This window comes from Pelecanus crispus, chromosome 1 (genome assembly GCF_030463565.1).
Source record: "Pelecanus crispus isolate bPelCri1 chromosome 1, bPelCri1.pri, whole genome shotgun sequence".
Lineage (NCBI taxonomy): Eukaryota > Metazoa > Chordata > Aves > Pelecaniformes > Pelecanidae > Pelecanus > Pelecanus crispus.
In genome coordinates, this window is record NC_134643.1 from 107,069,399 (window position 1) to 107,083,276 (window position 13,878).

General features: G+C 38.5%; 1 protein-coding gene across 2 annotated transcripts in view; it reads right to left on the bottom strand.

Moving 5' to 3' along the window:
• Positions 1-3,650: 3,650 nt before the first annotated feature.
• DCAF6 (DDB1 and CUL4 associated factor 6) overlaps positions 3,651-13,878 on the bottom strand; it is a 92,708-nt gene continuing 82,480 nt past the window's right edge. For both annotated transcript variants that reach the window (XM_075709462.1, XM_075709455.1), the window contains 4 exons: positions 9,903-10,059; positions 8,284-8,372; positions 5,611-5,716; positions 3,651-3,987 (listed from right to left, as the gene is read on the bottom strand). In XM_075709462.1, the coding sequence (XP_075565577.1) occupies positions 3,923-3,987; positions 5,611-5,716; positions 8,284-8,372; positions 9,903-10,059 (417 nt within the window). In that variant the 3' untranslated portion in view covers positions 3,651-3,922. The remainder of the gene's footprint in view (positions 3,988-5,610; positions 5,717-8,283; positions 8,373-9,902; positions 10,060-13,878) is intronic.

Here is a 13,878-nt window from a genome sequence, read left to right on the forward strand (position 1 = left end):
CTAGGATGTAAACATTGACAGCAAGCTGTTGCAGGACAGAAGGACCAGCTTGAGCATACGTACAATCTTCAGTCCACAAAGCAGGAAAATAAGGCACTCCACATACTCTCACTCACTGTCCTATCCATCAAATTTGGGCTGTTATTACTGTAATAGGACCACAAAAAATGATCCAAGGGCTGGAGCACCTCTCCTGCGAGGCCAGGCTGAGAGAGTTGGGGTTGTTCAGCCCAGAGAAGAGAAGGGTCCAGGGAGACCTTATTGCAGTCTTTCAGTACTTCAAGGGGGCCTACAGGAAGGATGGGGGAAGGAATAATGGATTTAAACTAAAGAAGAATAGATTTATACTAGACATAAGAAAGACATTTTTTACAATGAGGGTGGTGAAGCACTGGAACAGGTTGCCCAGAGAGGTGGTAGAGGCCCCATCGCTGGCAACATTCCAGGTCAGGTTGGAGGGGGCTCTGAGCACCCTGATCTGGTTAAAGCTGTCCCTGCTCACTGCAGGGGGGCTGGGCTAGATGGCCTCTAAAGGTCCCTTCCAACCCAAAGCATTCTATGAGTCTATGATTCTAATTAGAAACTAAAGGTTTTGGCTATGTCTTTTATTGGCCAGCTAAATCAACTGGTCATTTGATGCTTAGCAGGAGTATTATGGTCTGTTGCTTGTTGGGTTTTTTTCCTTCTCATTGGCTTACTTGAAAGGAAGAATGATGGTCTCGAGTATTGCATCACTATGGTAGTAATCAAATTAGTGTGAAGTACACAACCCCAGATGGTTGTTTCTGCACAGGACGCATGCTTCTCCAAATGCAGCACAAATGGTGGCACTAGAGGGAGCTCCTGCAGCATCACCACCTCAAAGCCCCCAACCTGAAATCAGACCCAGATCAGAAGAGTTACTTCTAAAATTGTGAGGTTTTGGATTGTGGGTTGGCTTATTACTTATTTATTAACTTCTATGCACATTTGAATAACATTTTCAGATTTTCTTTTGCTGCTACAAGCTCTACCAGCATCCTTCCTGCCAACAGCTCCTATTACTGCATCATTCTAGGAATTGAGACTTCTTAGCCCATTACTTAAATGTTTATGGGAAAAAAAAAAAAAAAAAGAAACCAAACCCAAACACTATGGATATCTTCGTTTTAGAAAAACTGCTTGAAAAGCTTCACTGAAGTTTGAAAAATCTTCCAAATATTAAACTGTTGCCCTTGTTGAGATTCAACCCTCCTTTTAATCAGTAAATCCACAGCTAAGCATCTGGAATTAAAGTTAATATTTAGCCTTTGAATAAATAAGAGACCTTTTGGGAATAATGTGCTTATTGGGGAACTCTGAAAAAAATACATTTACAAGATTGTTGCTTTTGTTTTATATTGTATACGCTTTGCTGGCACTTGCTACAACTAAAGCAAAAGTGGCGGAAGCAGCTTTTTTATTTTTAGAAACAGAGGCACCCAGAGTGATGATTTGTAAAACTTCTCTAGTGAAGACAAAGGGTATCCTCTCCATATGCTTACTTGAGAAAGAATTTGTTTCAAAAGGCAAAAGTTAATAATTTCAAAATAAAAAAAAAGAGTCAGGCTTCTGTAGAAACACCACAGTCATTCTTTTTGGAAGCAAATACTTCTCAAGTATCATCTGTAGAAGGCCTAACAACTACATCAAACATTGTTACTGCATTTCGTCCACAGAACTACTCAGGACCCCTAGCTGTGGAAGAGGCCCACCATTGCAACAGATGCCACACAGAACAGAAACACAGCTTTATTCCTCTTACTGCTAACAGCTGAAGTAGAGCAGACAACCCTACTTATATATACACTAAGTACACTATATATATTTACTGTATAGTTCTTTAAAATCTAATGAGAGGAGTACTCTGTTCTGTTATAAAAATTCAAGGCTAATTTACATGTGATAGTAAAAATATTGCTCAGTGCAGTGCTATGAGCAGCAAGGTTTGAATGGTTCTAGACCACTGTGTTCTCCCCACCTCCCCAAATAGGTGTACTACAAAATTATAAAATACTCTTTCATTTCTTGCTGGTCTACAAATGCTTACCCAAAGGGTTATATCATGAGGAGAAACTAATGTTTTGCTCCCTTCTCCAACAAAAAGGCCTTCTCCTTGTGTCACCAGGAAAGACAAATATCAGTATCAGCCGTTACTTTCACTCAAACCTTAAAAACCAACCAACCAACTTACCTTGACTTCTTTCACTCTCCCTTGTTCATGGTAGATACGTTCTCAAATGCTTCCCAGGTTTCCATCCTCTGTTGCACCGACCTCCTCTGGGTGAGAAGTTTCCCGTCTTACACAACACTCCAGTGTTCCGAGACCTCCCATTTTTCTCAGCACCCTCTGCCTCCAAAACCTCTCCCCCACAGTTACTTTCTCCTTTCCTAGATTCACTTAACTGGATCACTTTCAAAGCTTCTATACTTTGCTCTTCCTCAGTAATTCCCTATCTTCTCCTTTAAAAAAAAAAAAAAACAAAAAAAAACAAAACACCCAACCACCCTATCCGTCTCCTCACACTTTTCCTCTCCCCTCACATTATTCTTCCCTTGCTCGAGTATCTTCACTGTTACTGCCAGCTGAGCTCAATATAATTCCCATTTCTCTTCCCTCACAAATCTCTCTTCATCTCCTCAGTTTTAGTTTTCCCATCTCCCTCTATTTCTGTGATTTATATCCCTTCCCCAAGTCCTTTCAGCCTGCCTGCATTGTGAATCAGGGTATCAGAATGTCGCGATTATGTTATTTTTCATTCGGTGTGGGGAATTCTTTCTGTTGATGTAAGCAAAGTTTGTGAAGACTGTGTGATGAATGTGTATTTTAATGATAACAGGGTCATGATGACTACAGTACCCTTGTCCACCTGGTGTTTAGACTTCTTCCCAGCATTCTGTAATTCCCGATGGAGCCTCTCAGTGTCTGTCAACCTTGGCAAGAACAGCCAAGGGGCAAAGCCGCTCTTTTCCCTGCTGCACTTTTCCTTCCTTCACTTCCTCCACATGTTTTTGGATGGCAATGTAGAAGAGGAAGCGTAGAGCCTGTTACACAGACTGAACTGCCCTCCTTCCCAAATAATTACTCCTAGGAAGTAACGCACAGGAATTTTCAAATTGCCGTTCCTTTGCCCTACATTTTCCCTGTTCCAAATCCAATGGAAACTAAGGTGTATCTGCTGTTGTTGCAAAGAACACATACTCATGGATCTATTAGCGAAACAACTATTTCACCAGCACTACAGATTCAAGCGTGGAGAATGTGAAGTGGCACTATAGTAAGACTGATGGGGAGACAATTTTGCATATGTATGTGTGGGTTTCACTACAGCCATGGAAATGCAAGAACAAAGAGGCATGGGGTCTCAAAGTCACGGAGAACCCAAGTGCTCACTGTAAGAAATAACTGTATTTGTCACTTCTCAAACACTGTAAGAAAGAATGCAAATGAAGGCAGTAATGGACTTATAGTTACAAGGTGAAAAAAAAAAAATCAATGGTTGCACAAGGAAAAACCACAAAACTACTTAAAACAACCAAATCTTTTAATTAGAAAGCAACAAACATGCAAACAGCAGGTATAGAAATTTATTTGAACCAACGTTTTTACTATAATGAAAGTTACTTTAAAACATTGATCCAAGCTCCCACATTTGCAGGTTAAGGAAAATATTGCACTTTGCATCTTCTAGCACCCCTCATACATGGCAAAACATTTTAAAAACATTTTTGCTTATTTTACTTGCACACTCTCCCAAAGTCATGCACACAGTCATTCAAAAACAAAAGGTTAGGTTATCCAAAAGCAATACCTTAGAATTGCACTAAAGCTCTGTAAGGAAAAATATAATTAATGTCTTATACAAATTCCATTAACGTCTAGGTGCTTGCACACAACTGCCGGTTACTCTTCATCTTCGTTTTCATTTTCCTGACCAGATCCTTCTGATCTGTCACCTTCCAATCGATCTGTAAGACACAGAGATGTAGTAAAGAGAACCTCCAAAGTTTTCGGGTTTTGATAAATATTTATAGTGTACTATCTCCCTGGGCTATTACACAACACACAGTGGCTGTGGGTTATACAGTAGAAGAAACTCTGCACAGAGTGACAGCAGAGATCGGGTAGAAGGGTTACCATGGGAAAGGAGGACAGGAGAAAAGCCCTAAAGGATTTCCAGGCATAGAAGTGAAATTTGTGCACAAAAGGAGAAACCTTGTAGCTGCTGACTGGCTGTCAGCACAGGAAAGATGAATGCAAGCGTAATACTAAAAAGAGAGAGTAAATACAAGGGATTGAAACACTGTTTTGGGGAGCTAAAACTAGAATAGATGCAGTTAGAAATTTGTATACTCCAGAAAACTGGGGAATCACTATCTGTCACTGTGTACAGCAGAAAAAGTACCTTCTGATGTAAATGTTTACGGAAAGGCAAATACAGAAATGCGTGAGGGAACATGATTGGCTCAAGACATATCACTTGAACAGCATGCACTGTCAGGTTAAGAAATACTCCAGCCAGCCATAACACTTTTTGCTGAAACTGTTGTAACTCAAGTGTTGGGCAGTTCTTTGAGTATTTTACTCCAAAGAAATCAGAACAAATGAAGGAAAAAACCAAACTAATATATTCATTTCCAGCAGTGGTGAGGCACACCACGGGGCTGGATACAGTGGCATCCTCTGGGCTCTCTAATTCTCACAGATCAGCGGGAGGTGAAAGAGGAGCAGCAGCTGCTGCCAGGCAGAGCTTCCCTCCTTCTTCATCACAATAAGCCCACTGCCCTTGTCAGCCAGTGCTGGAGTCCCTGTAATCAGTATCTACAGTCACTTTCACCCTCATCTACAGTTCTGTTAGGTTGCCACCCTATACGTCACACCAGCCTCCCAAAACTTCATCTCCTTGCTTCCTACCCAGTATGATGTCTCTCCGTTGCCCTACATGTTCAGTATCAACCCACTGCAGTCAGCTTCTTCAGCACTAGTATCCAGGAACACCACTTCCCAACAACGACTCTCCATGCAACCCTTCATATCGCTAGCTTCAGTCCCTAGGGAACTGCTCCTTCACTGAAGGGATGTCCTAGTACCTGCTGCCCCAGGAACACCTGCCAGCAGCCTCGTGAATACCTCCCACAGTCCTGTATCTTCACAACTTCCTTTGTCCCCAGACAACTCCAAGCCCACAATGATAGTCAGGTTATCTTATGACTCATTCCAGTAATCCCCAACAGTTTTCCCATCACACAGCACTCACCTTAAAGATAATTCCTTAGAAAACAGAGTATTTTTCAACGTCTAATTAGTACTACATTATGAATAAACTATTTCAGGATGGATAGTTCGGTAAGATCTAAAAATATATTTTGCTCTTTTCTTGCTCTTTGTTTTGAGGTAAAAATTAACAGCTGCAAAACGTTGCACGTCTCACACTAAAGAAGCAATTCCTAAGTATTTCTATTAAAAGATCCTTGAACAACCCTTGAATCTTCTCGCCAACCCCAAGTATAGCCACAGACAGCTGAACATCTTGATGGTTCCCCAATCCATCTGCTATTTCATAGACCAATGTGGTGGACAAGCTCTCTCACCTGCTCTTATATGATTCAACGAAGCCAACATCCGTAACATAAAAGAAGCTGGAACAGTAATAGTGTTTCTGGTCTCTTCCAGCATTAATTCGTTACGTGTTATAACCTGGAGGCAGGGAAGGGGAAAAAACAGCATCAAAAATAAACACAAAATTGTACTGCATCAGTATTGGTTTGTAGATACAAAGTTCCTATGCAAAAGGCATTTGCAGAGTCCAAAATTACAATATTACTCTAGCCAAGCAATATTTTAATAATTACCATTGAATACAGTTATACCAGTTGCATGTGGTAGGAAAAGTCAGAGAGTGGACTGCCTACAGATATGTAATTGTCTATCTAAACAATATTCTAGGAAGATCATCATTCCGTTGTCCACACACATGGTAGGTATTAAGATGAGCAACTGAGAAAAACTTTTGGAAATGAGATCTTGCATGAAGTAAGGAAGAATGATGGAAGAAAGTGCTGTTACAGATGGCAACTGTTGTAGAGAAAGTGCTAGCACCAGTGCTGGCCAAGGATGTGGGAAGGAAAAGAGATGAGGTTACCCTAAACTCCTACCTTCATGCTGCTTGAAACTTTTGGAGAAAATCCAAGGAACACAAGCAATTACCCTATCCCAGTTTGGGAACATTCTTCAGCTCCATAATTCTTTCTAAAAAGATCTATAGCTTGGCTCTAAGTGACTTGAAAGAGCCAGCTCCTACTGTCTTAAATTCAAGGGTGAAAAAGAAAAAAATCACTAGTGAATACTTTTAGCTCTTTTGCGTCCTTCCTTCCTTGTGGTAGTTCCTTGCCATCCTTCTTGTTGCCGTCAAGTTCTAATTCCAGACCTTACTTGTCTCTCAGCTTTCAGACTGTGTTCTTTCACTGTCACTAAGCATAAAAATTTCTTTAGGTGGAGACAAGTTCTGAACATTATTCAGTCCTTCCTCCCAGATCAGCTGCTGTAAGGCAGGAAAATAATGCAAGTCTGTTTCTCCCTGAGACTCCTTCTCAAGCCTGTTCCTTCTGTGAGACACATGTTCTTGCAAATGTCTGCAGTGGCCTTGTCCTAGCCAAATCAAAGCGCCTCTTTTCTGCCATTCTCATCTGTTTACCAGGAACTTTGCACAGCTGATCACTCCCTAAATGAAGCAAACTGAGAAGACAGCAGGCTGCCACTTTTTTCCTCTTTCGCCTCCTATTTCTCCAGTGCGTCATCAGTAACACCCTTTTGACAGTCTGCTTCTGATGCTTTTTCTCTATTCAGAGATTTGTTCCCAGCCCCGCTGTCTTTTCCTATTCACTAAGGCCATGGCCTCTCTTAATTGTAAATACAGTTCTATATCTATACTGAACTTCCCCCAAACACAATGCTTCCTCCCTAGACCTTCCCTTCTATGGAAAATTCAGTTCAGGTCTCTTGCACACTTACTCTAGCCAAGCTTAACACGGTGAAAACTATTTGATTGCTATAAACATCTCCTGTCCTCTACATAGGTACTTCAATATGAGGATTAAATTAAAAAACAAAACAAAAAAACCCCATGTAAAATTACAAGCCACACGGCGCTCAAATTTTCAGTAAGTTCTAAATTTTTTTATTAAAGAAAAAATAATTAGATCTCTAAATAATTTTTTATTATTTAAAATTAAGTGACAAAAGCATGAGTACAATAATTACTTTTAACACACGTTTAAATTTAGCCGTATTTCTAAACTCTGAAAGCTCCAAAACACATCATAGATTAAAATTATCATACAACATACACAGAAGTGTCACTTCACCCAAGGCTTACTTCTGCTAAAATAATGGGAAACGTTCAAAAATCACAAGTGGATGGTTTGGGTTTTTTTAGGTGAACGGGGAGTGGGGTGGCTAAGGGTTGTGGGTTTCTGTTTGTTTTAAATATATGTAGCACTAATACAAAGAAATGACAACAATCTAAAAAAAAAAAAACCCCCAACAGGCTACTATATCCCTGCTGTCCAAGAGTTTGCATAAAAAAAACAAACCCAAACCACCCCACAACCAAATTTTCCCTAATATATTACTTAAAGAAAAGCACCTAACATTTTAATATGTTTTTATGTAAATCACTAAAATATGATTATTCAGCAGTCAACTATATGATCATCATAGGCCAGTTGCTATATACATTGTTATTGCTTTGGGGGTATGAAAACAGTGTTACATAACTTTACATACAGACTTTTATAATTGATTGGGCTTGCAATGTTTGCTTTATTCCATGAAATTCCCAATTTGCAATCGTAACCTTAACTCCCTTTTATGCCACAGAATATTTAATAGGATTGATTTTTGCACTCCCTGTTCTTCTGTATATCATTGTATTTCCTTCAGTTTATTTGTTTAAAGACAACCACTACCTTCATTTCTAATTCCTGCCAGTTTTCCCTTTATATCTGACTGTTCATATATTTTCCAACTTCTTTCATGTACATAAAATTTGTATCATTGTATCATAAAATTTCTAGGAAGGCCAATGAAATACAAAATGCCTCTGTGTGCTGCCAATGATATGAAAGCTAGCTATTACAAAGGGCAGCTTTTTATTTGGAACTCATTAAATAACTCTGTTAATTCAGTATCAGTAATTTGCACCAAAGGCTTTTGTAGAATTGGAAGATGCAACGTTACTGCGAAAAAGGAGGAAAGGTTCTTACCTCGTCTGCAAGTTTTCTGTTAAAAATCTTGGATTCTTCCAACGGCGACCAAATTTTTATATCATAATCAATACCCGAAGAGGCCAGAACTAGAAGTAATAGTAATTCTAAATTGAATGCATTATGTCTTTACCAGAATTTTCTGCACTTAACTGGAGTTGAAGAAAAATACTTCACTTGAAGCATTTATTTGCAAATGTCAGTTCCCATGCTGAACATAGCAGCTATGTAATTACTAAGTCTCCACACAAGACCCGAGATATAGTTTGTATATTTTTGGGAAAAAAAAAAAAAAAAAGAAGAAGAAAAAGAAGAAAACACATGCAAACATCAAGACCCTACTTTTTTAAATTAAAAAAAGCACCAGGATACACATCAGATAGGAGCAGAAAGTAAGAACAAAGCCAGCCGCTGCTAATGTATTTCTGCTTACAGCCTGATAAGTGTATCTATTAATAACAAAGCCTTAGGATTTGTAGACAGAAGCAAGATAATTTCAAACTTATTTTGACATTCAATAATATCAGTATATTTCATGTAATTTATTTGATATTCAAATATAAAGAAGCAATGGAACTTCCTATAAACACTTGTTATAATATGGAAAACAAAGTTGCAGAACATTGTCTAGATCATTGCAAAAACCACCATGGGAATAAAAATTCCATAGAAAGTTCTGTACAAGATTAACCATCCTACAAGGAGGATGACCTCTGCATCACGTTTTCAGCGTGTAACAGGGAGACAGTCACACACAGGGCATTTTGAAAGGTGCTTCCAAAAGCAGTGTCCAAACTAGCCACACACTCCAAACACGTACAGGAACACAATTTCAATTAAGCATTGAAAAGTTCAAGGCTTATCCAATGTAGGGCAGTATTCCATGTTTCCACAAACTGTCCAAAAAAACCCCAGCCTCTTCTGGTATTATTATAACTTTATTTGCTTATTTATTTACTTCTGACTGTTACTCGACAGTCACGTAAGCTATGAAAAAAAGAAATAACACAAATACTTTCTTTGACTGTGTCAAAAGCTGCAGAATGGTTCAGATTTTCCATCTAGATGTCAGATGACATATGATTCTTTCTACTACTTTGGTCCATCTTTTCTATAAATATTTTCCCCTAAATATAAATTAATAGAATGTCTGTGAATTTTATTCATTATTCTGATCTCACAAAGCCAGTGACACTGAGACTCCCACTTTACTCAATTTTTTGAACAGAGCCAAGTGGAGACCCGATTCCAATATCAATTCTGAAAGCATTGCTGGCATTTCAGTAACCCCATATTTCCCTCATTAGCGTCATGGAAAACATTTAATGTATTGAGGGGAGCAAGAAATGGAGATTCTTCTTACTACATCTTAACTTTCTATAAATAGTATATCAGTAGCGTTTTCATTCCAAGACGTTATTGAGTAAAGAGGGTTTTAAGGGCCAAAGGTCACTAAAGACAAAATGAGAAGTAGCATTATCTAATTTACATGGAAAAAAATGAACAATAGTTCATTAATCATTACAATGATCTATTGAGCAAAGAATTAAAGACTGAGCTTTAAAATGCTTTACTACAGATAACCTGAACACGCAGACTGTGAAAAATTATCATCTTACTTGGGTCAAATGGATGAGGCTGAAGACAGTTCACCACATGATTATCAGCTTCCAGCAGCATGAGATGTTCAGCAGTATGTCGATCCCATATAAAAATATGGCCACAGTCTGAACCACTCATGACAAAGTTAGATCCCCAAAAATTGGCTTCCTTTATCTGCAGTAAAAACAAAAATAACAATTACTTTTATAAGACTAGCCTGGAAAGCACATCAAAGAGTATACTCCCATTTCTGCAATAACACTGCCTCTGAAGTAAGAACTCTGCAAATGCAGAAAGAACACTTCAGAAAATTTAAAGGAAACATTTAAAGAAAAATTATCACAGAAAGAAAATTCAGAAGGTTGAAGATATCCAGAGCAAAGCAGCTGCTACCAGAAAAAAGGAAAGGAGTTGGGGCAGACTGAGCAGTTTGGAAATAAGTAAGGTGACAGCAGATTTGTCACTTTCTAAAGCAACTGAAGGGTACTGCAGAAAGATCCAAGGTCCTTGAAAAGGCATCCAGAAAACCAGCCACCTCTCACCGCAACTGTAGGGTTTGTTGCAGTGCCTCACAGCTTCTCCAGGAAGCTCCAGCGTTAATGGAGGCTGACGGAAGGCTTCCTTTGGAGCAGGGGGAGATGGCAAAGGCTTCCTGTCCCATTCTGCCTTTCTTCCCCTGCCATCAACGCACAGCCTCTGCTCCTTCTCTCCATGTGATGAAGAGAGGAACAACATCCTCTGGGTAAAGGGAAAAGGGGGGTTTTAGGGAACAGTATGCTCATGCTTTAGGCTAGTATCCCATATAATGGTTTAGTACATCATCTAGTTCCCTTTCCTTGTGTGAAGTGCTGTAATTCAGTAGGTATTTAAATGCCTTAAGCGCCATAAATATTCATGGCTCATCAGCATCATCGTTTTGGATACGTGTTTGCTAACAACACTGAGAACACTTTTCCAATGAAGTGACCATCTCTCCCCTCAAAAGGACTAGACTGTCTTGTCCACGATTCAGAGAATTAAATAGCAGATACAGTCAATGACAAGATAGCTGGCTTGACCTGTTCCTTGACTTGAAAAAGTCTTTGGGAAACAAGGGAGTAGATAAATCTGAACTTTTTTCTCCTCTTTGTTCCCATCCTTCTCTCCAAAACGTGGTAGTGTCATAGGATCATAAGAATAATGTACTATCTGATAATCATTTATACATATTAGTTATATTTTTGTATGGATTCATATATTTATTATTTATATTAGACTATACGTTTTTTATTTCTTAAATGTTATTTATAAATAATTACTTGTGTAGTAAATGCTGTGTTATTTATTAGTTGTGCATTTACTAATTCAGTAGGAAACCCCAGATTCCTTGAGTGTTTCACAGATCTGCGATCTCATGAGTTTTGGAACTGAAGGCAGCTGAAGCAGTCTGTCTTATCAAACAGAGAAGCATTACGATGAAAATGATCATATAAATGACATGTAAATTGCAGGCCAGGAAAAAGCAGCAGTAGTATCAGGTATCCATTTCCTTGAAATATAATGTTGATATTATTCTACACCTGTTACATTCAAGACACCCTTATGATTACAGCCTGAGAGAATGTGGGCTTATTCAATTTCTGAGCCAAAAAAAGCCACCCTAGAATATTTTTTTCAAGCAGCAACTATTAGGTTTGTTAAACGTAGAAGAATCTTTCCATGCCAAGGCTTCTCTTGCCCTCCCTTCCTACAAAGATGTAACCCAAACGAAGCCAAACAGTTAGTCTGAGCAAACAAGAATGGGTCACTTCCTTCACTAATGATTAGAATCTTCTTCAGAAATCACTTCTGATTTTACTTGGAGTAGGACATCAAAATAACCGTGTTAAACTTCTTAAAATAGGAACAGGCTAGGCAGCAGTATCTTTCTCCACTGCTGCCCTACATCACCTATAGGGTGAGAGGTTAGATGGGGTGGCAGAGGGAGGAGGGACATTGCTTCAAGAACAGTCAAAACTCAGTCACAAGATGTGAGCTGAAAGCTCCACAATAGTCTGATGTTTGTGCTGGAGAAAAGAGTTTGGAAGTTAAAGATGTAATCCTATGCACAAGATTACATTTTAAGCAGTTACCAATACGTCTTATGAACTCTTTAAATTGACATATTCTGGGCAAAAGTGATACCTATGTAAACAGAAATTTGCTACGCAGCAGCTTTCAGACTTCACACAGATGATGTCCAATGTTTGAAGTTTAGCATAAAATAATTTCCTAATTTTTGGTATTTAAGAGTATCTCCAGCATAAGGGACAGAATCTTGAGTTTGAGACCAGTTACACAGAATCCTACTATGGAATTATTTTCCAAGTAACACATCATAATAAAGCTCTATAGAGACAGTGCCTGTGTCCTTACCTTTCTTTTTTCATAGCTTTCTCAGAAAATGCACTGGAGAAAAGGAGAGACATTGTCTTGCTCCATGCCTTGCCCCAGCTATCTTGATTTAAAAAATCACCATGATAAAGAATCATATTAGTAAGCTGAACCCCCACCACTGTTAAAAATATGTGCTTTATTTCCAGCATGAGTACGTCCAGTTTTAAATTTCAGGCTTGCTAGATCTTTGTCTATAGAACATGTACCAATGATTGCAGTCAGTGCAATAAAGCCATCCTGATATCTAAAAATAAGCCAGAGAAACTGCATTCCTGGATTCTGTAGTGAAAGACGTGTTTCCAATATATTCATCTTTCGGCAGCTTTTATCTTATAGCTCCTCTTACTATATATTTTTCATTATCCTGTTATAAGTACATCTAAATTATCTCCAGTAATAAGTAACTTCATATTTTAATTCTCACTTACGACTTCTTCCTGCTTCCTTTGTATTCTCTTAACTAACTGCCGATTTTACATTTCTAATATTCATAAAACCTAATTTTAGCCAGACATAAATCAACAGAATTGAAATTCACATTTAAAAATTTTGGTTTCAAACTCATATACACACTCTATTCTACTGTATGCATATACAACTTATCCCATTTATTAGGTACACACAGATGCTCTACTGAGGACAAGTTTTTTTAAAGTCAATATTTTAAAAGGGGGACTCAAGACTTGGGGTGAGTGGAATAGAGGAAGAATGGCATATATATGAAAGGAGGTAAGACCAGGACTGGATGGAAAAATAGTGAGGAAGAGACAGGAGAGACACAGAACTGAAGGCATGTGGCAGAAGATGCAATCTGAAGAAAAAGAAAGGAATTTGGGTCTCACAACAGCATTTTTTTCCTCCAAGAGCTAAAGAGAAACAAGAAATCCCACCCTCCATCATTCCACTACCATGTCACCCCCTGCTGCCATCCTTTCAGGTCTGTTTCATGAAAAAAAATAGTAACACCCACTACTCTAATGACATCATTAGAGATGTGACATGGCAGGGATCTGCATGCTGGACCTAAAAACGTTCCAACCCTGCCAATGTTGCAAGCAAACATCAATATAATGCTACTTATCTTTTGCTTTCTAACAGTACAAGAATCACACTTAAAATATGCTTATTAAAAAAATTGTAAGATTGCCAAATTAAGTTCTCAAAAGTAAGGAAGTACCAGAACTATTCAATTTGCCTGCATAACTTTAATTCATTCTCCTTATATATATATCTATGTATCAAAATAGTTTATCTTCATGTAGTTGACAACACAACTTTATCCCTGGGTTGCTCAGGTGTGTAGGAAACAAGACATCTCTAAGCTGTCTCCTTCACAAATTTAAAAGGGAAATACCATGAGCCCTCATCTTGCAGGAAAGAGGCTATCAATCAAAAAAATAATTAAAATGAAGTTTGCCACCACAGAAGCTGACAGGGAAAAATCACATCATCTTCTGTTGTGTGCATTCCTCAACATAGGTGCTCACGGGAAACAAAAGCAAAAACATCAACCCACATCCCAAAGAAACCAAACAACAAAATCCATGAAATAATCTGTATAATAAGATATATGCAGAT